At 36.7% G+C, this 27,860-nt stretch overlaps 1 protein-coding gene across 2 annotated transcripts in view; it reads right to left on the bottom strand.

Moving 5' to 3' along the window:
• The window catches only part of DPH5 (diphthamide biosynthesis 5), a 37,055-nt gene extending 16,815 nt beyond the window's left edge, over positions 1 to 20,240 (bottom strand). Inside the window, exons 1-4 of one of the 2 annotated variants that reach the window (XM_081220080.1) lie at positions 19,915 to 20,240; positions 18,997 to 19,154; positions 11,516 to 11,640; positions 4,698 to 4,806 (exon numbers count right to left, since the gene is read on the bottom strand). In XM_081220080.1, the coding sequence (XP_081076206.1) occupies positions 4,698 to 4,806; positions 11,516 to 11,640; positions 18,997 to 19,131 (369 nt within the window). In that variant the 5' untranslated portion in view covers positions 19,132 to 19,154; positions 19,915 to 20,240. Of the gene's footprint in view, positions 1 to 4,697; positions 4,807 to 11,515; positions 11,641 to 18,996; positions 19,155 to 19,376; positions 19,555 to 19,914 lie in introns of those variants that run through there. The other variant, XM_081220079.1, reaches the window with a different exon arrangement.
• Between the last annotated feature and the right edge of the window lie 7,620 nt (positions 20,241 to 27,860).

Below are 27,860 nucleotides of genomic sequence, written 5' to 3'. Positions count from 1 at the left end.
TTTTTAAATTTGTTATTGCCTCTCTTTCCTACTAGAATGTAAGCTCTTTGAGAGCAGAGACCTTCTTGGTCAGGTTTACCACCATATTCAAAGAAACTCAGTAGGCAAACAATAAGAAGACAAACTATTTGTTGAATAAACAGACCACTATTCCTCTTAATGATGTCTAACTTGGCAACCTCTAATATACTTTCAATATAACAACAACAACAAAAATTTCATTAGGTATATGGGGTTTGTGGTAAGGAAGTGTATTTATGGCATGCCTAGAATAGAATGCATATCAACTGGCTGTGTATGTGTTTGTGTGTGTGTGTGTGTGTGTTTGTAGAAGTGTTAGTCTATGCAACTACTTACCTTCATAGATACTGATAATCAAGAATCTTCTGTTGGTTAATAAACTACAAAGTTAATAAAAAATACTCAGTGGTCGATTCTGAACTATGCTGCTTTAGAAAACAACAAAAACAAAAAAGATAGTTCAAAAGGAGCTGATAAATGATAGCTAAGAAAATTGTACCCATTCTCAGGTTAGGAATTTCATACTACTCCTCTTTAACCTAAGGTAAAGATGTTGGAAAAGTATATACTGTTCAGGTCTGTAACCTTACCCAAGTAGAACTTCTGTTTAACAAGAAGTTTAACTTCTTGTTATGGCTGTTTTTCAATTCATAGGAAAGCTCTTTCACATAGATGACAGAATGCCTTTCGAAAGTGGTGCCCACTTCCCTTTTAGAAAATTGAGCAAGAGAGCATGGCAAGGTAACCTGTTAACACTCTACATTTAGCAAGCGTATTTCTGGGAACTAAAATCTACTTTTCCAATTCTGCCATACTAAAAGAATGATAGTGCAGTTTTTAACTTTCTAAGAAATTTTTTATCTGTCTAGGTTGATGAATCTCAAAGTGTGGTGCCTGCACCAGCAGCTTCAGCATCACCTGAGAACTTGTTAGAAATGCAGACTCTCAGACCCCTACTCCAAATATACACTGTATCAGAAAATCTGAAGGGAAGGCTCAGGAAACTCTTTAATAATCCCTTCAGGTGATTCTGATGAATACTAACGTCTGAGAACCACTGGTATAGGTTATTGTTTTTCCATAAATGCTAGTCCAAAGAGTAAAGAGAAAAAGACTAGCTATTATAAGGAAGGGGACTTTGCCAAAATTTTTGCATTATGCAGGATATCCATATACATTTATTTTAAAATTTAAGTGTGCTGTGCATATGATTATTTTTTTAAGTCTTTTATCTTAGAAAACTATACAAAGGAATCAATAATTACCTCCTTCTCCTGGGATATGAATACCTTGGGTGGTACAAGAATTACACTTCCATAGAGATTTCATAAGTACAAAAGACAGAAAATAGAAAGGTACTTCCTGTTTTTCACACTAGTAGTAAGTCATTTCATATCCAGATTAGGGAACAGAACCAAGATGGGGAAACAGTACTTTGTGGCTGCTTAGAGAAATCCCATATAAAACTGAGAGAAAGGGAAATTTAAAATAATAATAATATATGTAAATGTGGATATGATCTTGGGGGCTTATATGTATGGAGACTGTCAATTCTCATAGTAAATTCCTCTCAAATACCTTCACCCATTTAAAATAAGAGAACAATAATACTGTACTTCTTTATCAGTGTAGGGGATCAGAGGGAAAGGGTCACCCTAGTCTAGCTTTACCCAGTCTGGATACAGATTTACATAATAAAGACAAAGATCTTTTAAAATACTTATGCCTTACACCCTGAGAAAACCATAATTCAAAAAGAGTCACGTACCACAATGTTCATTGCAGCACTATTTACAATAGCCAGGACATGGAAGCAACCTAAGTGTCCATCGACAGACGAATGGATAAAGAAGATGTGGTACATTTATAAAATGGAATATTACTCAGCTATAAAAAGAAACGAAATGGAGTTATTTGTAGTGAGGTGGATGGACCTAGAGTCTGTCATACAGCGTGAAGAAAGTCAGAAAGAGAAAAACAAATACCGTATGCTAATACATATATATGGAATCTAAAAAAAAAAAGAAAAGGTTCTGATGAACGTAGGGGCAGGACAGGAATAAAGACAAAGACACAGACACAGAGAATGGACTTGAGGACACGGGTAGGGGGAAGGGTAAGCTGGGACGGAGTGAAAGAGTAGCACTGACATATATACACTGCCAAATGTAAAACAGAAAGCTAGTGGGAAGCAGCTGCATAGCACAGGGAGATCAGCTCGGTGTTCTGTGACCACCTAGACAGGTGGGAGGGAGACGCAAGAGGGAGGGGATATGGGGATAAACATATGCATCTAGCTGATTCACTCTGTTATACAGTAGAAACTAACACAACATTGTAAAGCAATTATACTCCAATAAAGATGTTAAAAAAAATTTTATGCTTAAAAAGCAAAAAACTCTAAATAATAGATTATTAGAAGATAATTTAGAGCAAAATATGATGGAAAGGGGCTAACTAACCTTCTTCACCAGAAATAAAAATAAAACCAATATGAAAAAATATATATAGTCCCTTATATATAGTCCAATAGCTTAAGATTTATACATTTTTGTCTATCACATAATTTATTCCTCTCTTTTTTTCCTTTCTCCTGGCAATCATTCTTAAATGATTAAAAGATAGCATGTCTAGAGGAAAGAATATTGGACTGAGAATCACTCAAGAATCTGAGAGTCAAGAATTCAATTTATTCCGACATAGAAATGTTTGGAAAAACTTTTACGTGTAAAAAAGACTTGAATTGGCAAGGTTTTTTAAGTATGCATTTTCTTAGAAGACAAAACAGACAGCAAAGTTCTTTGCCAATTTAGACGTAGTCATAACTAAGACGAAGTAATGAATACTGAAAGGTGAATCATTTATACTTTTTCTCTGGTTCTTCAGAACCAAAGTCAATATTTCTGGGATGCCTGGCCAGGATTAGTCAATTAAAGTGAGCTACTCTTCATAGGTAATATAGAAAATACAGGTCCCTCTAAAGCCACAGACACAGCATTGGGTACCAAGGCGAATGTAGCTTCTTGCTATAAACAGCTATTTTTTTTTAATGGATGAATTCAATAGCATTTTACTGACCCTCAGAACAAAAGAAAAGTTGTGTTTTTTGAGATTTCCTATATATACAACTAGCAATTGAATTCAGAGTCTAGGTGATCCATTGGCTGTGAGTTGTCTCTTTGTGCCTAATAATCAGCAGCTCTTATTCTGTGTGGTATCACACCTTTAATTTGGGACACCTAATTAGTGTGTAGAAAATTAAAAACTGCATTTATCAGAATAATCATGCCATTACTTCATAACTGACAGTAGCTTTTATCCATGGGCTTCACTAAAGCATAGAAGTATTAATTAAATTTTATGGGATTATATTTCCTTTAAAATACGTGTGTAGAAAGGATCAAGCTATCTTTATATTTCCCAAGAGATTGGAAATACATAAATGATTCCCAAAAAATCTTTACTATTTTTTCTTTTATTTGATTTTGAGAATATCTGGGAGATTCTTGACTACTTTTCTAATGGACTCTCCATATATATGATCAAAATATTTAAGGGCCTCCCTGGTGGCGCAGTGGTTGAGAGTCCGCCTGCCGATGCAGGGGATACGGGTTCGTGCCCCGGTCCGGGAGGATCCCATGTGCCGCGGAACGGCTGGGCCCGTGAGCCATGGCCGCTGGGCCTGCGCGTCCGGAGCCTGTGCTCCGCAACGGGAGAGGCCACAACAGTGAGAGGCCCGCATACCGCAAAAAAAAAAAAAAAAAAAAAAAAAAAAATTTAAGATTTCATTAAAATAAAATGCCTGTTTCATATTCATAGAGAGGAAACCAACCAATACATGCCAGTAGTTCTCAGTTCATGCTGTCCCTTACTTTGTAAACAGCTATTTTAAATTATGCATTCCAGTAAGATATATTGGGAAATACCTATTTCATACACTCTAAGATGCAAATTTTTTCCTCTTATAATACATCTGAAATAGGAATGTGTCTTAACAATCAATAAAGTCTTAAAACTACTGTTGGCCACAAGCAGTCACAACTGTCATGGATTATATATGTGTGAACATCAGAACACAGATATCAAACTTGTAAAATGAATGTCAGCAGCCTGGAAGAAAATATTAAACAGTTATGGAGTGCTCCTTTAACTCCTCAGAACCAAGATTTCTGGGCTAAAAACAACTAACTTTACATATCAATAATTGCAAAGCTGGCTTAAAAGCCTAATATCACTGGCTTTTAGCTCTTTCATGGATTATTTTAAGAAATGCTGCATCACCGTGCTCTTAATAGCACAGAAAACAATATTGGGTGGAAAAACATGGGCCTCAGCAATGCAGAGTAAGTCATCTGGAATAATTTTAAAAGGTTTTAGGAATACTTAACCAATTTAATTTGGTTATATTCCCTTTTTTGTATATTACAATTTGGATATAAAATTAAAATCTTTCTCTAGCTAAATTTCAATGATCTATTCCAGTGAGGGGAAAAGAAGTCTAAGCTATGGGAAAATTATTATAAAAAAATCTAGTATTAAAAAACTTAATACAGTCTTATATAAAATAATAATGTCTTATAATTCATGAAATACAATAAAATCTATGGAAATTTGCAGAAAACTAAAACATTTTTGCTAAATACCATTAAAAAAACCCCATTCTTTTGTAGTATTACCTGTAAACCGCAGCAGCCTACAGCATTCATTATGGAAGCATTGTGAATAACTCGGTAAGGGATTCCCAGTTTCGTTGCTCTCAGAATAAGATCGCTATGTGTTGTAGCTCTGTAGTGAGAAAACATCAGGTTGGATTAAACTAACCACGGCTGACTTTTTAAGACAGTAAAGCCACAGCATTTCATGAGCTCAAGTCAATCAAAGGGTCAAGGACACTGCTTTCCCTCAAATATTTCGAGGCATCTGCATAACACTTTCATCTGGGCTTCTGGGCAAGAAAAGTTTACACAGGCCCTGTACAATGTTGAACGGCACCTTTAACACTCTTAAAGGGCACCTTTAACACTCTTAAAGCAACCTTGGCAGCTACAGAAAAAAAGGAACTTTTAACTTGCTCTTTTCGTCCTGTTAACACCTGCAAAAGACATCTGTGGAATGTTACTCAGCAACCGAACTCCTGAGTAGCAATTCTCAAATGTTTTGGTCTTAGGGTCCCTTTAAACTCTTAAAATTTCTGCTACAGAGTTCCAAATTATGGCACTAGACTTCCTCCTTGATTTCTGCTCTATTTTGAAGGCTTTGTTTCTGTATAAGGCACAATTTACAGAACATTTTCACAGCCTGTAGATCAGAGTTCTGACTGATGTATTCCTAGTTGGATTTTATCTGTCTAGCAGTCATTTTATTTATAACTGTTTTCAGCCTGGTTGTTACTGTGCATAATTAGTATGTGTAAGGGTGTGCCTATTCTGCCTGCTGCCTTCCCTTTTTTGAGATAGATCTAACGATTATAATTAGATAGATTGGGGTAAGAGAGAATACATGTAAATATAAATATGGATACAGTGAAACCTAACCCCATATCAATTTAGAACTGCATTATTAAAGGCATTTTTCCCCCTTGATGAAAACTCAAGGCCCTACTGGGGAAAGCAACATTAGCATGTTTGAGAAACTACATACAAACAAGCAGAACCTGTCAACTGGTCAATGCATACCAAGTAGGAAGATCAAGGGCTTTCACCCCATGAGGCAGTCAGAAACAGATTAAAGAATGCCCACCAGGGAAGTCTGTTTTAAATCACACACATAAAATACAAACTACTATAAAAATAATCATTAATTTGATTTAAAGTAAGCTTTTAAAAAATAATATAAATGCCAGTTATAAGCTTTTAATATCACTTTCAACAGAATTTCACTATTTAACAGTAAGCTAAGGGAAAACTGAATTAGTTACTTGGTGAGTTATTTAAATAGATGAGCAGAAAGAAAAACTGGTTTAAAATTATTCTCTTTTTATCACAAGTTCATTTAAAACGACCAGATGTGGTTGGTGTACTATGAAGATTTAATGACCTGGCAAAGTGATTTGATTTTGTGAAACTGATATAAATGTGATTAAATTAGCCTTTCAGATTACTGCTATGAAAAACTGTGATAAAATTGGTATTTTATCATCACAATTACCTAGATTATATTGTTTCATTAAAAAAAAAAAGAACTGTACGAACCATGGGCTTAACACCCTTATACTGGGCATTCCTCCAGGTCCATGGCTCATGAAAATGTTTCATTGTAGTGACTGGGAAAGTGTGTGCGTGCATGTGCACGTATGTGCACTGCCATGTGTAAAGACAAATTTATTACTATTTCTGGGCATGTGGCTCTATCTAAAATCATATATACTTATATACACACACATATGGTTCTAGATAGAGCCACATGCCCAGAAATAGTAAATGTTTCTTAATAATATACTTGGAATTGCTCTGAAAGCAATTTCAAAAGAGATTCAAGAATCTTGTGATCAATGGAATCAATAAAATGAAGTTCATAAAGGTGACAATTTGAATGTATAAGACTTAGTATGTCTATTTTAAATTTTATTTTATAATAACATTAATTTGCAGAATGGAAGCAATTAAATGATCCACGTTCAAGCACATAGGAGACAGGTGAATAAAGGTATATTTGTGTGTGTGTATGTGTGTGTGTGTACCATGAACATATTACAGAGCATATTAAAATAGCAAATGGAATAAAAACAGAACCATCTTTAGAAAGAACTTGGTTTTTGTTTTTTAATTAATTTATTTTTGGCTGTGTTGGGTCTTCGTTGTTGCGTGGGCTTTCTCTAGTTACAGTGAGTGGGGGCTACTCTTTGCTGCAGTGCGTGGGCTCTCATTGTGGTGGCTTCTCTTGTCGCAGAGCACGGGCTCTAGGCACACGGGTTTCAGTAGTTGCAGCATGCGGGCTCAGCAGTTGTGGTGCATGGGCTTAGTTGCTTCGCAGCGTGTGGGATCTTCCCGGACCAGGGACCGAACCCGTGATCCCTGCATTGGCAGGTGGATTCTTAACCACTGCGCCACCAGGGAAGTCCAGAAAGAATCTGTTTAATGATGACCCTGTTCAACTGCTCTTTATGGGGACAGAAAGCTTAAGACTGTCATCTCTCACATGACTGAGTCAGATCTACTGATGGAGAACATTTTTAGAGTCATTTACATTATTTATGTGATTAACTTCCACACTCCTTTTAATAACCTAGATAAAAGGGCAAAGATGAGGGGCTTCCCTGGTGGCGCAGTGGTTGCGAGTCCGCCTGCCAATGCAGGGGACACAGGTTCGTGCCCCGGTCCGGGAAGATCCCACATGCCACGGAGCGGCTGGGCCCGTGAGCCATGGCTGCTGAGCCTGCGCGTCCAGAGCCTGTGCTCCGCAATGGGAGAGGCCACAACAGTGAGAGGCCCGCATACCACAAAAAAAAAAAAAGGGCAAAGATGAGAACTACACCAACTGACTTAACTTACTTTCAATTACCTTCTCCATGAATTTAAGATTGGTGGAGATAGACGGTTCTGATGGACGTACAACAATGTGAATGTTCTTAATGCCACTGAACTGTACACTCAAAAATGGTTAAAATAATAAATTTTTAAATATTTTTAAAATATTAGAATTTTAAAATATTAGAAAATTTTTAAAAATTAGAAAAAAGAATTCAAGATTGAGTAAACAATTTTCCCTTCTTTTTGAAATTTTTATTCAAATAAGTAGAAAGGGGCTTAAAATTAAACAAAGTACTTTTTTTTGGTCTTATATATACATGGAAGAATTTCAGTGCCTTGTTGCATTCTGTATTGCCTTCCTGGTTTATCCATTTAATTAATTCAAATTCTAATTCTTCAAGGCCCAATTAAAGTTTACACATTCCTTACCACCTGTCTCCAGCTACTATATCCCAACAGTAATCCAGTGGATAAATGAAAAATAACTACAGTTACAGTAAATATTACATAAATCCAAATACAAGGTTATATATGATTAGTCACTGACATAGGGAAAATTAACTGGCTAGAAGTTAAAAAAAAAAAAAAAAAAAAGCACTTACTCCTGAATAAAATAAGGTAGGATTCATGGAAGAGGTGGCATCTAAGCTGGGTCTTAAAGAATCTACTATTTCACTAAATAGAAACTAGGAACAACAGTCTGTTTAAGGAAAAAGCACGAGCAAAGACATGGAAAACGAATACTGCAAAACATTTACAAAATGGCAAAGTTATACAATTTGGCTCTACCACAGTCAAAAAGAAGAGTAGTCAAAGGAAGAAGTAGATAGACTGTTAAAAGATTTAAGACCACAAAGTCACTGAAGGATTCTGAGTAGCGTCACAGCACTTTCTCTGGGCCTCAGTTTTTTCATTTACATTGAAGTTTCCCTTCCACCCCTCCTTCCACCCCAACACCCCCCATCCTACCCCACAATCTTACCCCACAATCTTCAACTATTAAACCAGACCTTGCTCAAGCACCAACTCCTCCATAAAATAAAGCCTTTAAGTTTACACACACTTTTCTATCCTCATCTTCTACTTTACCTTTCAGCAGTACATCAAAGCTGACCACTCTTTCTTTTCTAAAATATTCTCTTTTCTTGGCTTCTGTGACAGCACACTCTATCGGTTTTCCTCCTCCTCTGCTCTTGAGAGACCATGAAATGCCAGTTTCCTAGGGATTGATCATCCTAGGTCTTCTGTTCTTGCTCTTGTTCCTTCCTAATGTGATTCCATCCACTACTCAGGTTTTAAATACCATCTAGATACTGATGACTTCAAAAGTCATATAACCAGGATAAATCCTCCCTTGAGCTCCAGTAGCAGATATCAAATTGTCTATATGACATCCAAAACTTAAAACATTTCCAGAACCAATTCTTGTTTCTCCCAGCCCTTTTTCCCGCTGGTTTTCATCATTTCAAAAAATGGCATCATCAACTACTCAGTTACTAAAGCCAGAATCCTTGAAGACTTACTTCTTTCCTTTTCCTCATCTACTATGTACATCCGAGCATTTTTCCTTCTAAATTTTTCGCAGTTTGTCTTTTTCTCTCTTCTACCAGAGCCACCCTTGCCTCCCTAAAACCCACTCACCCAAGCATTTAGAGTGATCTTTTAAGAATGTCAATGAGATTGTGATTATTTGCTGCTTATAATCCTCTAAAAGTTTAGCACTGTACTTCAAACAAAATCCCTACTCCCTCCAAAGCCTTACATGTCTGGATCCCACCTATCTATCTAACTCCTTCTCAGGTCCCTTTTTCCTTCACTCACTGAGCTCCAACCACTCTGGCCTTTCAGTTCCTTGAATACATTCTTGCTGTTCCCCTCTGCTTAGAATGTTCTTCCCTTCTGCTTTTCCTTTTACTTTTTAGATACCTGCTTGAATATCACCTCCACATGAAGGATTTTCCATATGACCCTGCATAAATAAGTCTGTTCCTGTTAGTCTCTATTTTTTTTTCTTTACAGATTTATTTTTAATTTATTATTTTTTCTTCAACTAATGTCAGTCTCCCTTACTAAACTGTAAACCCATGAGTTATCATCTAATATATATCCAGCACATAGGAATGCCTGTCATGAGATAGGTGCTCAAAAGATATTTGCTGAATGGATGTCAGTCCAAATACACCTGGTCCTCCTTTGTCATGACCCCAGGCAAAATATTAACAATTCTTTCAATTAATATTTGATTGATGTCTACTATAAGCCAAGTATTGTGAAGGAAGCTAGAGAGATAAAAATGTGAAGGACAGCCTACAAATCTAAAGAGTAAATATTCAAATAAAAAAATACTTTGTGAAGTAATATATGAAAACTAATATGAATAATATGTCAGCAGTTAGGAAGAGATATAACTTCTGGTTGGGTTAATTAGGAACAATATCACAGAGAATGTGATGTTTGAGTTGGGCTTTGAAAAATGAGTAGGTTTCTGACAGTCAGAAACAGGGCAAAGGGCACCACAGATGAGGAAAACAGTTTGAACAAATGCGTGATGGTGAGAAAGCATGACGATCAGGGAAGGGCAAACTGGTTGGCGTGAGTGTGGGTTTCAGTACAAGACTGGCAGGACACCAGTAGAAGAGCAGGCTAGGCAGTATTTTTCATGTCTGGCCAATGATGGAGCTAATAATAGTCTAATTTTGAGCCCGGGTGAGATTTTAAAATTGTGGATCTACAAACATGAATTTGATCACAGCATAGGTAATGAGTTAAGGATCTACACCTGGACCAGGTAAACGGCTACTATATTAAATTAGTATAATGAGACCTTGGATTAGGTAGAATAGTGGCTGCCACAGATGAAAGGAATGAAAGGATATGAAAAACGTGGTAAAACAAAAGTCAACAGCAGTGCTTCTCAAACTGTGTGAAAGGCCAATATTTTTTAAGTTCTAAATTGTCATGGAACATTAGTTTTGTAAAATGCAAAAAAATTAACTATTAGAAAAATAAAATATAAAATAATACAAAATACATGCTCCAAATTTTTATTATTAGTTTCAGCAGAGTTAAAATTATTTTGTAAAACTGCTATAAAAGTTTCTAAATGCTTACTTTCAATTTCTGTAGTTATCTCATCATGGACTGGTAAGTTTGTGGGCTGGCAATAGCCTGCAAATCTCACTTCAAGTAGCATTGGTTTACTGGACTTCATCAGTGACTGGATACCATTTGCAACTAAGTATAATAATGATACATAATCTCTGGCACCTCATATTGATATAAATTACTTTCTCTTTGACAGACACATGCACATGTAACTCCATTGTTTTGAAAAATATCCTTGGTGGTGGGCTCACAGTGATTTAATTGTCCTTATGTTCCTTAAACCTGTGACATATATCCTGGGTCACCAGCTGGAGAAAAAGAACTGTTCTGTTTGGCTTGACATTAGAGATTGATGATGCTTGGCTAGACAAGTATAAGCCCATCTTTTTAGTAATGGGGAAGAACAGAGCTCCCAATGGATATAAGAAATTGAAATCTGAGGCTTAATAAATGATAAATTCAAGGCAAGTAAAGTGACAACAGTATTGCTAAATAGTAGATGATTAAAAAAGAAAAAAAAAGCCTAGGACAAAGCAAGCAGAAGATACTTGCACTTACCTGCAAAATAAATGGCAGGTACAACTCTTGATAATGTAATATACTTATTTAATAATGATATACTAGTTTAGGTTATTTGATGCCCTAAGTGACTTTCTAAAAATATAGCTGAAGCAACGATATAAACTTTAGAGTTGACACTTGATAATCAATATAAATTATACATGATGACATCCTTCCCAAATAAATTTTCTTCATTAATCTCAAAGATAATGAAAGTTTAAACTACAAAATTTTAGACAGCGCCTAGGTAAATAGTCCCCTATCAGGACCTGGAAGATAAAGTTTTAAATGTAATAAAAGAATTCTTAATGATTAAAAAAGTAAATAAATTAAAACTCAAAATATCTCCTTTGACTTACCCAAATGGATCACCAACTACAAGGAATGCAACATCACTGATATCAGCATCCTTTAAAATATTATTTGCTTCCTGTTCCACTTCTTCTCTATCAGCGAGAATCAATTTTCTTCCATAAAACTCTTCCTATAGATTTAAGTCCAATATAAAAATGAGACACAGGTGACCATTTCAACACACACACACACACACACACACACACCTCTCTCACACACACAAAACAGTCTTTGTCTGGGGCCTGTGCAAATCTTGGCAACCATCCAAACAGAGATCATTGAATACAACTCTTCAATGAGCTAGCCCTCTGTATCATGTTGCAATTAAACTCTGTCTTTGGGGCTATCTTAATATCCCAAGAGGAGGTAGACCTCCTAACACCTCAGGCTCTTTGCATTTTAAATTAACCTCTAAATTTGGGTCTAATAGACCAGGCTGAACATTGTAGGATGAATAGAGAACATGTATGCATGAGCCTGACTTCAGAAACACAGTACTGCAGAATAAATATATTAAACAATAATTATACACATACATGGTAGTTGGGTTTGATTAAATTTTCCTTGTGAAATCTATGAAACCTTGACTAAAAAAGAAGATAATTTCAATGAGAAACAGTAGAAAATTAAGATTTAGTTGTTTACAGAACCAGCAAACATTCCTGCATAATTGCAGGAAAGACTAATTTAAAACTGTATTTCCTAGTTCCTGCTAAAAAAGGCAGAGTTGCAGGAGCAAGAAAAGAATTCTAAATATATAAGAAGTCTCCATACAAACTGCTTTGTGAACGAATCCCCAGAAGTTCAACTCTAAAGCACAAACCCAGGAGGCTGACCTTAACTGGAATGGCAGCACAGAAGTAAGAGTGTGCTAGTGGTCATGCGGTAGTGGTTACAACCTATTATGCAAGGTCATGAATCTTATAACTGATTTCCTGTGGAGTAATATATTGAATATAACTCAAATATAGTAAAAGTGGATGCACAGATAAATAATACTATTTCCTACATGCTGAGAAGTTTATTTTTGTCATAAGGATTATATCATATGTCAAAAGTTATAAGGATTGCTGTAATAGAAGAGTATCTGCTACTCAGTAATATTTGTCAAGCAAATGAGTAAATGAACAAATGATTAAGCATTTGAAGATAAAGGCTATAGTTCCAACTGTGATAATTACTTCCTAATATTTAACTAGAATCTGTTCCTCAAATGTGAAAAAAGATTCTTTCCTTTTCTCTGAATATCTTCTTAGAGATAATGTTCCAGAAGTTCCCAGTGACAATGATGTTTTCATAGATGAAAATGTTTTTTCACTTGTACCACATATTTTTTCTTAATCCTTCCTTTTTATACATCTTACTTTAATTTTGTAAGCCCAATAAACTTAACAGTTGTAGAGGGGACTTCCCTGGTGGTGCGGTGGTTAAGAATCCGCCTGCCAATGCAGGGGACACGGGTTCGATCCCTGGTCAGGGAAGATCCCACATGCTGTGGAGCAACTAAGCCCATGCGCCACAGCTACTGAGCCTGTGCTCTAGAGCCTGCAAGCCACAACTACTGAGTCCACATGCCACAACTACTGAAGCCTGCGCGCCTAGAGACTGTGCTCTGCAACGAGAAGCCACCACAATGAGAAGCCCGCACACTGCAACCAAGAGTAGCCCCCGCTCGCCGCAAGTAGAGAAAGCCCACGTGCAGCAACAAAGACCCAATGCAGCCAAAAAACAAGACAACAAACAAACAAAAAACAGCTGTGGAACATTTATAAACATTTATTTATATATATTCAAACAGCTGTGGAACATATGTAAGAGAACACACATATGATTACTGAAAACTGAAGGAAATAATGTTCTTTTCTGAACTCCTAACATTTCTTAAAAATCAAGGAGTCACATGTTACTAGGTTAATGCTGGCAGTAATCCTATCCAATATTTTATAAATGACTTAACAACAGAAAACCCACTCTCTCCTCAAGACTTTTATCATGATCACTTCATATTTATCACTTACCCTAACCCAAGAAATATTTCATTAACTAATTGAAACAACAGATTATTTATTTTTTTAAAACATCCTCCTTAAAGAGAAACACACATTAACACCTCAATATAATCAAAGGTTCATCCTCTTTAAAAAGAATGTTTAAAAAAAGGAAGAGATTGCTAAAGCAGAAATAGACTGGTACTACATTATTTTTATCTTAATCACTTATTTATGTATTCGTTCATCCACTCATTTGAAAAATATTTCTGTGTACGACCTCCATGCCAAGCTCTATGCACGATGTTGGGAAACAGTGTGAATGAGACACACATGACCTCTGCCCTATGGAGCATAATGTCTAGCGGGGAATTAACTACCACATTATATGTGCTATAGGGACATCAAAGCTAGTCAGGGTCAGGAAAGGAAAATTTAAAAAACAAGCAGCACCATTTAACAAATGATTTTAAATTTATACTATATATTATCCAATGATTGATTAGACAGTTTTCATATAATCTCAGTCCTAATCTTCTCCATTCATGAAAATGAAGGTAAAGCTCAAAATCGTTCTTAGTTTTACATTGGTGGGTTTTGTACATAGGGAAGAAAGTAAAAACAGCTAAAATTACTTTTGGGTATTTCTGGAAGGATACACAAGAAATTAGTAATGATTGCCTCAAGAAGGAAGAACTGGGATAGAAATCTTTTGATGTATATACCTTTTAGTATCTTTGAGTTTCAAACTATTTAACATATTACCTAGTCAAAAAGTAGAAGAGTAGAGGCTCAAAGTAGCATATGGAAACACATGCAAGAACAAAATCTTAAAAAGAAAACAAAAACACTAACATTTAAAGTAGGAATGGAAAAATAAGGAGCTTACAAAGGGGACTGAGAAAAATGAAAAAGCAGGAATAAAACCAATAGAGAGCCATGTCTTGAAAGTCGGTTTCAAGGAATAGTCCACTATGTCAAAAGAAGTAAAACAGACAAGAATTCAATACTATCCTCTGGAGTTCTCAGCTACTAAATAATTGTTCAATAAACAGAGAAGTATTTCAGAGAAATGGAAGTCAGCTTGTAGGAGTCTTGAGACATAAGGGGGTGCGGGGGGACAAGAGAAGTATACTGTTTTTTCAAAAAGCTTTGGAAAAAGGAGAGAGAAACAGAATAATAACTATGGGGAAAACAGGTTTAAAAAAGGAGAGTTTTCAGAATGGACAATACACTTGATCCTTGAAGAATGCAGGGGTTAAGGTGCCGACCCTTCACAAAGTCAAAAATTTGAGTATAACCTATAGTCAGCCCTCCATATCCGTGATTCCTCCATAACCGTGGATTCAACCAACCTCGGATCAAGTAGTACTGTAGTATTTACTATGGAAAAAAAACCCAAATATAAGTGGATCTGTGCAGTTCAAACTCAAGTTGTTCAAGGGTCAACTGTATTTGACCCTTGAGAGGACAAAAGAATATTAATATAGATCGAACATAAAGAAGAAAGAATAATTGACAGGAGTAAGTTTCCAGAGGAATGGAGAGAAGAAGTTTGAAAGAAAACCCATCTAGATGGCATTAGACTTGAACAGGAAGAGAACCTCATCTTACAAGTCATTTTCTGAGACTGGAGGGAGGACAGATTCAGATTCAGGGCAAGGATAAATAGGAAGCTAATAAAGGTCATAGCTGATGGCCTCATTTTTCTCAATAAAAAGTTCTTTACTGTTCTCTCCTATCCCTCCAATCTCAATCCACAGCAGTTAGATAGGAGGACAAGGAAACAGAGTTGGCTGGTATACCCAGGTGAAGTAGGTTAGGAAGAAAAGAGAAGGAACAATGATAAATGTAATTATCACTGCCATACTCTACGTATGAAAGTTGTTAAGAGAGTAAATCCGAAGAGTTCTCATCACAAGGAAAACAATTCTTTTTCTTTTACTTTGTATCTATATGAGATGATGAATGTTCACTAAACTTACTGTAATCATTTCATGATGTGAGAAGTCAAATCATTATGTCACTTATACACTTTAAACTTTTACAGCGCTGTATATCAATTATATCTCAATAAAACTGGAAGGAAAAAAAGAGGGAAAAGATACACCAGAGGAAAATGAATGTTATTTTGGTGTTGCCCAAGAACAAGTTATAGCAAATATCTGTTTTTCTCCTCCCTGCTTTTGCTCACTATTATTTTTTCTTCAGCAAGGAATGTTCTTTCTCTTCCCCTTACCAAATCTTATCTATAGTAATATCTGTCTCTCGCTCTTCCCCTTATCAAATATCATCTATAATAACAATATCTGTAATAATACATTTACAATGGGCTTACTCTGTGGTCAGGCACTCTTCTAAGAACTTATGCATATGAATTCATTTAATCCTTACCACAATTTATGACATCGGAACTATTTTTATTCCTGTTTTACAGATAAGAAAAAGAGCAAAGAAAATTTAAATGACTGCCCAAGGACACAGAACATTAGTTGATTGCAGGACTTCACAGAACTGCAAATGAGGCATAGATAAGCAGAGATGAATGAGCTCCTCTGCTTTATGCAGGATAGCTAGGGCCCCAAAGTTAGCCCTCGCAGGCCATGAGCAGCTTCCTCCATTTATCGTGAAGAGCTACACAAATATTATTATTTTGTATTTGGACCATGATTTAAACAAAAGAAACAAAACAAAACAATTGAGATGTGTCGTTTTAAAACATCGCTCAAATTCCATCTGTTCCATAGTATTCCCTGATCAGCACAGCCTGAAGTGACCTTCTCTCTTACATGTACCCCAATTGTAATTAATACCTAGTAGCTACTTGATAGCTTCTACTACTTAATTGGTGAAAAAGTGTTGGCTTAAATAAAATAATCAAGTTCTTGTCAGCAATATAATTTTATAGTTTCTCTCTTCCACTACTGTCATGAATTGTTATTTACATCTTCCAGTATTATTTAAGTTTTCCTGGGTAAATGCAGATGAATCATGACCCAAAGAACAAAGATCATAGCTTATATCTCGTTGTATAACGTATATAGGTGCGTTATAACAAATAGGCACATAAGATAATAATTTAGCCACAGAAAGTGCCTAAAGAAATCCAAACTGTATATACCAAAACTAAAACTCTTTCCTGGATTCACTGTCTCTAGTTTAATTAACTTCTGAATAATAGGGAATATATAAACGATACTACCCATCTGGCAATTTGAAAATAATAGCTTTCAATGTAAGAACAGATAAATTCTAGATTTCTTTAGCAACATCCATGTGTGCCTTTTTTAAAAAAAATTATTTTGTGTAATTAGTGATAAAAGAAAGCATATATTCATTACAGAAAACAGAATTTTCCCATCTGTTTTTCACTGTATAATAACTATCTAGAGTTATTGAGACCAGATTGTATGAGCACAACTTAACAACTTTTTAAGTAATTTGTTTAAAAAAGAAAGAAAAGGTAGAAATTAAAGGAAGAAAGAAAGTGGCTGAAGATAAAGTGGTTCTAAAATTTTACTGGGCAATATAAGGCATGATTCTATTTATTTATACCTTACTTTATTCCAGAAAGGATTCATTTAAGGTGGCTGATGTATGGAAAGTTGTTCAGGGAAGAACATGAATTGAGGACCCAGAGGGGCTCATGGAGAGCAGGTCAGTGGAATTTTGTGACAGGGAGGGATCCAGGATTGACCACTTTACTTGAATTCTAACTTCTCTGTAGGTGTTCTGTGACATTATATTTTGTGAAGCTATTATCTATCCCTAAGAGTACAGAGACATAGTATGGTCAAAAGTGGTGGATCTCAACTGAGGACTGCTTTGGCCCATATTCTGGCTCTATCATTCACTATCTGTATGACCCTGGACAAGTTTCTCTGTGCCTCTAAAACTGTGAACAGTAATTAAAGAGTAATAATCCTGTTCTACATGTAAAGTGCTTAAAACAGTGCATAATAAGTGTTCTAAAAATATTAGCACTTTTTATTGTTGAGGAATAGAATTCTAGTACCTTAACAAAGTACATATAATTTACCTGTGAGTTTGAGCTCAGCCCCAGATCTTGACCCTGTATGTAGTAACTCTACAAAAATGTTTTTGGAAAAATAAAATAATACTTTAAAAAAATCATAGCAACCAAAATTAACATTTAGCTAGCACTTAAATTTGCAAAGCACTTTCAAATACATCATCTTAATAAATGATATAATCTTAATAGCCTTCCAACTGATTATTATCTCCATTTGACAAATGAAGAAACTGAGGTTTAGAGACGTTTGGAAATGTATCTGTTAACAACTCATGTTTTCTGAACACTTTTGTGCCAGACGCTATGCTAAAATCCTATAAGGTAGGCATTTCTGTCCTCTTTTTACAAAGTAAGAAACTACAGTTAAAGGGCTTGTCCAGGGTCACATATTAACATGTGACAGAGCAAAGACATAAAACCAGGTCCAATTCTATAAAACTACTGATTTGTCTATATTCTCTAAAAAGATTTTAAGTTCATTCTAATTATCCTTTATCACTAATTAAGAGAGGAACATTTCTATCGTCTTGAGCTTGGATATTTTAGCTCCATCCTAATAAACTGGAGCCAACAAATCAAAGCTGGTCATTAGACACAACTTTTATTTCAACGCATGGCCAATCAAGTAGCAGTCCTTCTTTAAGATTTTAAAGAAACTCTGAGACCTTCAGAATTCTCTGGGCTGTGAATCTGAGAGGCCAGAAGACCTGAAATTCTCTAGGTCACCTTTTTCTCTGGAAGACTTGATAGACCAGACAATCCTAAAATGTTCTCCCTCCTCCTATAACATGGCCATCAATCTTTTCATCTTAATTTACATTGTATTTGAAATTTGACAATGAACCTGAATTTGACCCCTCCTCCAAAATTTACTGAGCCCTTAACCAAAGCCAGGTAAACGTATGATACACTAGCAAATTCTACAGTTACTAAGTTCCAGGCTGACTCAATACATCCAAGTGTATGGGTATAAGCCTTACTGGGAGATGTCTATTCAAAGGTTAGATCTCTCTGGATATGATACAGACAGAAAGGTGATTACAATTCCCTATGGAAATACTTCAAAGGGGGGAGGTTTTCAGCTTGGTTCCTGAATACATAACCAACTCATTAAGGCTGTGTCAGCACCTCATTAGCACTCAACTCAGAAAGGATTTCTTGGCTATCTCATGAAATACGGGATTCTGATAATTATCCCCAGGAGTGTAAAATAACTTTCCTATTTAATGGAGAAAGCCACACAATTAGACTTGTAAAGTAAGAAAAAGCACCCTTTCATTTTCCAAGTCACTTGGTTAGGGTGTTTTTTCCATTTTTGTACCCCTCAGATTCTTAATATAAGCAGGGCATGTGTTTTAAAGGGTTTGAACCAACAGACCTGAAAAATTCGGCTCAGCTTGGTGTAATAAAAATCAGCTGTTAAATATCGTTCTTCCCAGGAGGCTGGAAAGCCTTAAGCACCTACCAGAACTTCCTTCCCTACAGTCAGGACTGAGGTATAGGCTTCCAGATACACTCGACTGCAGCGTTTTAGAACTTCCAGCCCCTTGACTGTGATGTCCTTGGCATCTCCCAGGCCCAAACCGATCATGTAAAGCATTTCAAAGTCCAGGGGTAGGGCGACTGCAAAACGAAATGAATAAGAAAATCAAGTGTCAGCTACATGGAAGATGCCTAAAATCTAGTGATGAATACTTAGACGAAAACCAAAAGAGCATGAGGGACGGCATGTCACAAGGAGGGAGGTTTAAGAACCTTACTTCAAGCCTTTTAAATAAGGATTGTATTGTTTATAAACAACCCTACCCGCTTTCTCTCTTGTTACACAAACCTAGGAGCAATTACCCTTTGAGAGAATCGTAGCTGGGTCACCGTCCTCCCCAATCTCCTATCTGCCGCGGTTTCCCAGAAGCAGCTGCCCAACCGGATGATTTGCGCAGAGCAAGGATCCACGCTGCAGCCTCACCTACGGCGCCGCAAAGCGCCGGCGCTGCGCTTTGCGGCACTTTACGACTAGCTGGAAGTGACGGCTTGTTCCGGCACCTGGCGCGGGACCTTGTCCCGCCGCGACTAAGAATGATACGGAGGTTGCTGGGGCGGGGAGGCGAAAGGTCAGCTGGTCGGAGGGAGTCTGACCAGTGCCCCCAGCATGACCTTTGGGAAGGGACGAGGCCTGCCCGCGATCCCCTATGTTTAAGCCCCCAGCCTGGGACCGGCTAAGTGCAGGAGCTCTTCGCCCGCGAGGAGAGCCGGCCGCAAAGTTGGCCCGAGGAGCCCCACGCCCTCCCCCTCTCCTCCTCCAGACACACTAGGGGGTGGCGGGTGGAAGGGGTTTCCCTAGTCTGCCCCGGGATTGCCCAAGCGCGCATGTTCCCATCCTCGCCTTTTCATTTGGCCGTAGTTTCACCAGCTGCTTCCCTCGTGAGCTGCCAGCTTGGCGAACTCGTTGGTGAGTGTTAGTTCAGATTTCCCAGCGGGGCGGTGGTTCCTTGGGCTTGTCCCCAAGACCTCATTCTGGAGTGCCCCAAGGGGCGTGACGGGAATCTGTCTCAGTCATCGTCAGTGTCGGGAAGCCCAGGACCCTCCTGTGCCCCGAGAAGTGACCTTTAAGAATGCTCAGGGATTTCAGGCCTCGTCCCAATGCTTCCACAGGGGGAATTCTTAAAGTGGTTGGTTAAATGAAGTTCCAATGTCGAAATGATTTGTTTTGACTGAATATGCGCTTCCTAAGGTCACTAATGACCTCATCCAAGTTCAGAAGACAAGTTCCATTGCTTATCTCAGTAGACCGTGTTGATTATTCAGAGTTTTCCTTGTGCTTCTCCGACAATGCCTTGTGTCTTATTTGCTCAACTCCGCTTCCTTTAGCCTAGGCTTATCTTTTCTCCCAGAATTTCATCCACCTTTTGGCCTTCTTATTGTGTACACTCTTAGTGATTGGTTCTATCCACTCACATTATATCAATCCATTCCTCAATAAACAAAAATAAACTCAAAATGTCTCATAGATGTAAGTGAAAAACTTGAAACTTCCAAAGGAAAACAAAATATTTGTGACCTTAGGCAAAGATTTCTTAGGTGCAACACCAAAAGCATGATGCAGAAAAGATAAAATGAAAAAGTACTTAAACAAAATAAAAACTATGGTCTTCAGAAAACACTGAAGCCACACACTGGGAGAAAATATTTGCAAAGCATATATCTGGTAGAAAAAGACTTATATTGAGAACATACAAAGAACTCTCAAAACACAATAATAAGAAAACAAATTAATTTTTTAAATGGGGAAAAATTATGAGCAGACACATCCCCAAAGAAGTTATATGAATAGCAAATAAACATTTGAAAATATGCAAAACATCATTAGACATTAGGGAAATAAAAATTAAAACCACCATGAGCTACTACTACACACCTATTAGAATGGCTAAAATCAAAAACAAAAACAAAATCCTGAATATTCAGTCTCACGATTTCAAATATCTCTCTGTTTTGCTGACTCAAATTTCAACCTCCCGTTCAGACCTCCTCCTCAGCATCCTGTATTTAACTTCCTTCTGGAAATCATCTAGATAACCCAGAGGCATGTCAAATCCAACACATCCAAAGCTGAATCCATCACCTTTCAACTTGGCTTTTCCTTCTGTGTTATCTACTTTGATGGGAAGACATTGTTATCTATCGACTCTTATCCAATCCAGACACCTGGAAATCACCTCACATTTTAATCTGACAATCTGCTGGCCTTTCTCAGTAGAAACCATACCTACCACCACAATCTTGATTCAGGTCCTCATTATGTCACTCCTGCAGCTGCTCACCATGTCTCCCTCACATTCATCCTTCTCTCAGGAGCCAGGGAGATCTAGCTAAGATATAATCTGAAAATGTCACTCCACTTCTAAATCCTTATCAGGCCAAGAGAAAGTCCAGGCTCCTTTATATATCCCACAAGATCATCCATGATATGACAACTGCCTATCTCCATAGCTTCATCTGTCTCCATTACATACCATGAAATTTTCTCTAGCAGTACAGTTCTGTGCCAACAACATGCTGCTCTGTGCCTTTAGTCAGGCGGCCACCTCAGCATGGAATACCCTCTCCCATTTTCTCCTGTCTAAATCACTGCTACCCATTCTTTAAGACTAAACTCAGCAAGCAGTCCCAGAGATCCCCCAGCTAGGTTAGGTATCTCCTTTTTCTTACAGTAACACTCCACACATATACTTATTGGTCAATTTAAGTGTTTTGTAATTGTGTATCTTCTTTACCAAACCGTAAATTTCATGAAGTCAGGGACTGTATTTTATTTATATTCTCATCCCTAAGCCTTAGCACAGTGTCTGGCACATGGTAGGTATTCAATAAATCTTTATTAAATAGGTCATTATCCACTACTAGCTGAGCAATTTCTTTGAGATGATGTCTTTTTCTGTCTTTACAAAATGCAGGGAGTGATATGCTTTTGATGACTACCAAAAAATCATTGATAGAATTATCAAACATAAAGATGCCTTGCTTATGACACTTTAGAAAGTCATTTATGTTGAAAGGCTTATGACACATATCACATATACTTTATACACACAAAACATACATACCTAAGCATATAGCTGATTAAATGATATCATATTTAGTATGTAAATTTTCCAATGTACTGGTCATTTTTTAACATGTTTTTGTTTTGATTTTCTTTGAGTGATTTCAAACAGCTTCACAGGGAAAGGGCATTGCCAAAAAGAATAATTAGTAATCCAAAGAAAGGTATACTTTATCTCCTTTCAGGAAATCTATATTGAAAATGAAGTTATTCTGAGTAGGTAAAGAAATATTGTATTTTTAGATACAGAAGTAATTTCAAGTCTTACTTTTCAAAATTCAGTTAAAGGAACTTACTTTCACTATAGAATTCTTGAACAAACCAACCTTTCTGCCTGCCTTCATTTCTCAATAGCAGTGTGAATTTGGAGGACTTTTCTGGAGGTAGATTGATAAAGGTGTTATGGCAGTCCTTTTCCTCCTCAACTCAATATAAGCGGCAAAAACTGGTCTCATCTTTTTTTGCAGAATTATTCTGTGTGATTTGGTTTCTCCCTTGCCATGTAAAACAGGTTTCAAGTATGACTGCATTTTCCCCAACAATTTATCATTAAAAATCTCAAATATATAGAAAAGTTAAAACAATTTTACAGTAAGTGTCCATACAGTGACCTCCTAGGATCTACAGTTTTAACATTTTGCTGTATTTTTTCAATCATATATTTATCCACCCACTCAGCCATCAACCCATGTTATTATTTTGTTGCATTTCCAAGGGAGTTACAGACATAAGCACACATATGATTGCATTCTGCGTGAAAGAGAAACCCTTCATCTAGGTAACAGATTAACAAAACATACATACCTAAGCATATAGCTGATTAAATGATATCATTTCTTCATCTAATTTCAGCAGGGCCTTGAGAATTTTTCTTTAAAACAGTTTCAAATTACTTTTTAATCAACACTAACATTATTTTGATGATAATGAAAGCAAATAGAATATTTATTTCTAATGTCATAGCAAATATGAAATTTCTGTGTAGCAGAAGAGAGGGGCATGGTTATAGAGAGCCATTATTCTAGGGGAATAAGCCTTTTTAGTGTAAAGAATAACAAGGATACATGGGGGGGCCTGAAGAGTTTTCTGCTTTCTATTTCTCCTTTTATGTAGGACAATACCAAATCATCCCTGAGGGTAAACATTCATGCCTTTCCTGAAAGATCTTTAAGATGCTTTAAAACCTTTGTTATAACTCATTTTTGGTACCTTCACTGTCAGAAATTCTTCTTATAGCTAATCTAAGACCTTCAAGCAGTAGTCACAAAATGTGAAAAAGAGATGCAGATAGTCATAAGAAGTTAATACTGATGGGTTTTCCATTCCATTGTCATACACACATCATATAGTAGTTTTATATTAAAGTGATAACACATAGTTGAGACACTGCATTACATTATGAACAAATTGTAATTACCTTACATCTGAAAGGAGTCATCCATCAATTTTCCTATTTGAGTTCATTGTGTGTCTTTTGAAAAGAAGATATCAGGGCTACTGAGTAAACTTCATCTGACCTTATTGTGAATAGAGAGTATTATTTTACTCTGAAGCTGTTCCCAGAGATTGCCTCTTTGTTAGAGGAAATTTTGATTAATATTCGTAGAGCTTAGAAACCCTGAATTGATTGTCATTATTTTCTAACAATTCACAAATAAGTTATAATTAAAGTTAGCATTGCTTCAGAAGACAGAGTTATATTTACTAAGATCAAGAAAAGTTCTGAAGTTACATTATTGTGCATTTGCTTACTCGGGGGAAAAAGGTAATTGTTTATTTAGTGATCTTGCTTATCTACACATTTTACATGATGTGATCATGTAAAATGCACAATAATATTTTTTTTAAAAAACCTCCATATCCATAGTGATTTTCTGTGAAAAATATGGAATTTTTACTGTTATTTTTAACCCTAGCTTAATAGATTGAGAGAGTAACCATGTGGACTGATTGTAAGAAAATCACTTACAGCCCTATATTTTTGTGTAAAGTAACTCCCCAAGATGTTTCCTTGTGTGTGTAAACTTTTTTTCTTCATTTCTAACCCATTTTTATACTTGGCAATTCCTTCCTCCAAAGAATATTGCTAAAAAGGTAGAATCAGGGGTACATAGTTTCACTCTTTCTACGCTTAAGAAACTACATCCTGCCCTTTTAAGATTTATTTAGGGAAACATATCTCAATTAGCCAAGATTTGGTGGGAGAAGGAGGGTGGTTCCCTTCACTCAAAAGCCAAAGTTCTTAAAAGTAGTCTATCAACCCACACACACCCCCTCACTCTACTACTCTTGTATTTCTCTGACCTCACTTCTTGCTATTCTCCCTACCCGCACCCCCCCCACCCCACCCCAGATATCTGTGTGGCTCTGGCTCCGCTTCCTTGAAGTCTTTGCCCAAAATTTACCTCCTCAGTGAGGCCTAATCTGTATAAAACTGACACTTCCAATCACTTCATCTGCTCTTTACCCCAGAGCACATGTTCATCTTCTAACATAACTGTATAATTTACTTACTTATTACGTTTATTCTCCATGTTGTCCTAGAATATAAGCACCACAAGGGCAGGGATTTGTTGTTCCATTTGATTTACTAATGTGAAGGAAATACCTAGAACAGTGTTTGGCACATATGCTCAATAGATGTATGTTGAATGAATGAGTGCATATCTACGTATGGTAATATATTATAAATACATTTTTTATTCATAAGGGAAGAACTGTGCAGAGAGAAGTTTGCATAATTATTAAGAACTCAGGTTTTCATGTCATTCAGACCTTGGTTTAAGTTTAGGTGTTTTCTGTTCAGTAGTGTTACTGAACCAAACTTGGGTCTGCTTACCTGTGCACAATAAAGCCAATCTACTGACAATGAGTTGTGGTGATGGGAAGTGCCGCATTTATTGCAGGGTGCCAAGCAAGGAGAACAGGCAGCTCATGCTCAAAAGACCCAAACTCCCCAATGGCTTTCAAGAAAGGGGTTTAAAGGCACTGTGAGGGAGGGGACTGCAAGGTACATGATCAGCTCATGCATAGTTCTCAGATTTGTTGGCATCAAGGTAAAGTTTCAAGCATCATCAACCTTTGGGTTTCAATGGGTCTAGGGTCTATGTGTGTGTGGTCAGTGTATTTTCATCTGATGGTGGTCTGCTTCCTCTAAAAACAACTTAGGAATGTGTGTCAGGCCTTTATATCTTTCAGGGAACCAGGAGTTCAGTGATTCTGCCATGTGGCAGATTTATAGTCTAAACTGTTACCAGTTTCCCAGCCCAATGGCTATTTGTCTCTACATCTTCACATTTCCTAACCATTAACTCTTGAGTCATCCTTTTGAGACTCAAGGGAGGCCTGGGAAACTAAAGCAAAAGCCTTTTACTTCAAAGGACAGGGACACAGGGGCTTGTATATGGTTTCAGTAGTTCATTTCCTTTCTAAACCTCAGTTTTCTCATCTGTGAAAATAGTGATAATAATACCATCCCTCATAGGATTATTGTGAGGATAAATGAAAGAATACATATTAAGGACTTAGCATAGTGTCAGGCAATTAGTAAAGATTCAATCAACACTGGCAGATATGGAGTTTGAAATTAATTTTATAGTAATCTACAGTGTCCATCAGATTATGAGAATCAGCCCTTATCTCCCACCTACATTGGTTCTCATTCTTTTCCTCATTCACAATAGTTCTCTGAAATCATTACATAGTTCATTATAGACCAGTCCTCTAGATGAACTATTTTATTGATTCACAAAGCGTCATCTTAAGCAAACATTATTATTATACTCCGAGGTACTCTTTCTGAGAAAAACTTTGTTTCTATCATTTAATTGAGTTTAGCACTGTAAACTTGATTGGCACCAAATAAATGTTGCTTGGCAATATGTTAATACTTAAAATAGAAGATGGCTAGCATGCAGATGGGCTTTGTTTCTTAGTATTATAGTAAACAAAATCTACTGATGAGCAGAGAAGATGTTCACTTGGGTTCGAAACAATTTTTAAAAATTTTAGATACTCAACAACAATTAAAAAAATAATTGTGGTACATTCATACAATACAATACTATACAGCAATGAAAAAAATGAACTACTGCTACATAAAACAACATGGATGAATCTCAGAATCTCAACATGGATAAGTAAAAGAGTACCTTGGAGATGGGATGTAGCTTACATACAGCAAAGTCCACAAAATCTTAAGTGTACAGTTTGATAAGTCTGCTCTGAACATTGTATCTGACATTTGTTGGACATAAGCACTCATTTCTCTTGGTATATACCCAGGAATTGGAATTGCTAGGTTATAGGATGCATGTGTTTTTACTTCAGTAGATGGTGCCAAACAGTTTTCCAAAGTGTTTGTACAATTTACATTCTCACCAAAAAGAGATGAGAGTTCCTGTTCCCCCACTTCCTTGCCAATACTTGGTATGGTGAGTCCTTTGAATTTTGGTGAGTGTGTATTTTTATCTCATTGTGGTTTTAGTATGCAGTTCCTTGATAATTAAGATGTTTATCACCTCATATGTAATTTTTTCTTGAGTCATTCTTTAATTTCTTTATTCTTTAATATTTTAAAATAAATTTATTTATTTATTTATTTTTGGCTGCATTGGGTCTTCATTGTTGCGCACAGGCTTTCTCTAGTTGCAGCGAGCAGGGGCTACTCTTCATTGTGGTGCGCGGGCTTCTCATTGAGGTGGCTTCTCTTGTTGTGGAGCACGGGCTCTAGGTGTGCAGGCTTCAGTAGATGTGGCACATGGGCTCAGTAGTTGTGGCTCATGGGCTCTAGAGCACAGGCTCAGTAGTTGTGGCACACGGGCTTAGTTGCTCCATGGCATGTGGGATCTTCCCGGACCAGGGATCGAACCTGTGTCCCCTGCATTGGCAGGTGGATTCTTAACCAGTGTACTACCAGGCAAGTCCCTGTTTATTCTTTAATATTAAAACAATATCAATTTTTGTATTGGATGAAAGTGGTTTTTTGTTTGTTTACTATATGATTCCATTTATATAAAATTCTATAAGAGGCAAAAGGTTAGTGGCAGAAAGATCAGTGGTGTGGCCAGGGGCCAAAGATGGGAGAAAGGATTGACTGCAAGAGGCATGAGGGAACTTTTTGAAGTGATGAAAATACTCTAGATCTTGATTGTGGTGGTGGTTGTATATTTGTCAAAACTCATTGAATTGTATACTGAAAATTGATCAGTTTTACTGTATGTAAATTATACTTCAGTAAAAAGCTGATTAAAAAACTGAAGTAGGTAAATATAGTTTGCTCATGAAAAAATAGAAAATGTGATCTTGAAAGAGAAAGGAGGAACATTCTATTACAAATCAAAATAGATCCCCTTTATAGTTTATATATTTCAGTTTCAGCTTTTAAATAGTAAATTTCCCAGCCTCATCTCTTGTGCTGAACATTAGTCTCTAGTGATACCAAACTTGGTAAGAAGTCCTCCATGCACACTATATTGTTTCTTTCTTTGCTGTCATTGGCTTATGCTGAACACTTGCCTGGAACAGCTTCCTCTCTTGTCCTCCCCTGAGATTCCCACTTCCTCTCTCCCTCACCTGGCTAACTCCTACCTACCCTTGAAGACTCGGTGTGGAATTCACCTTGGATGAAAGTATTTTTAAAGACAGTGTTAATTGAAAACATTTCAAAGCAAGTTTATTTATTTTTAAAGATAACAAACACTGTCATTTTTTAAATCTCCTTGCTA

The sequence above is a fragment of the Mesoplodon bidens genome, assembly GCF_964165515.1.
Source record: "Mesoplodon bidens genome assembly, chromosome: 2".
In the NCBI taxonomy this organism is placed as follows: Eukaryota; Metazoa; Chordata; class Mammalia; order Artiodactyla; family Ziphiidae; genus Mesoplodon; species Mesoplodon bidens.
This window is presented reverse-complemented; position numbering and strand designations above follow the sequence as displayed.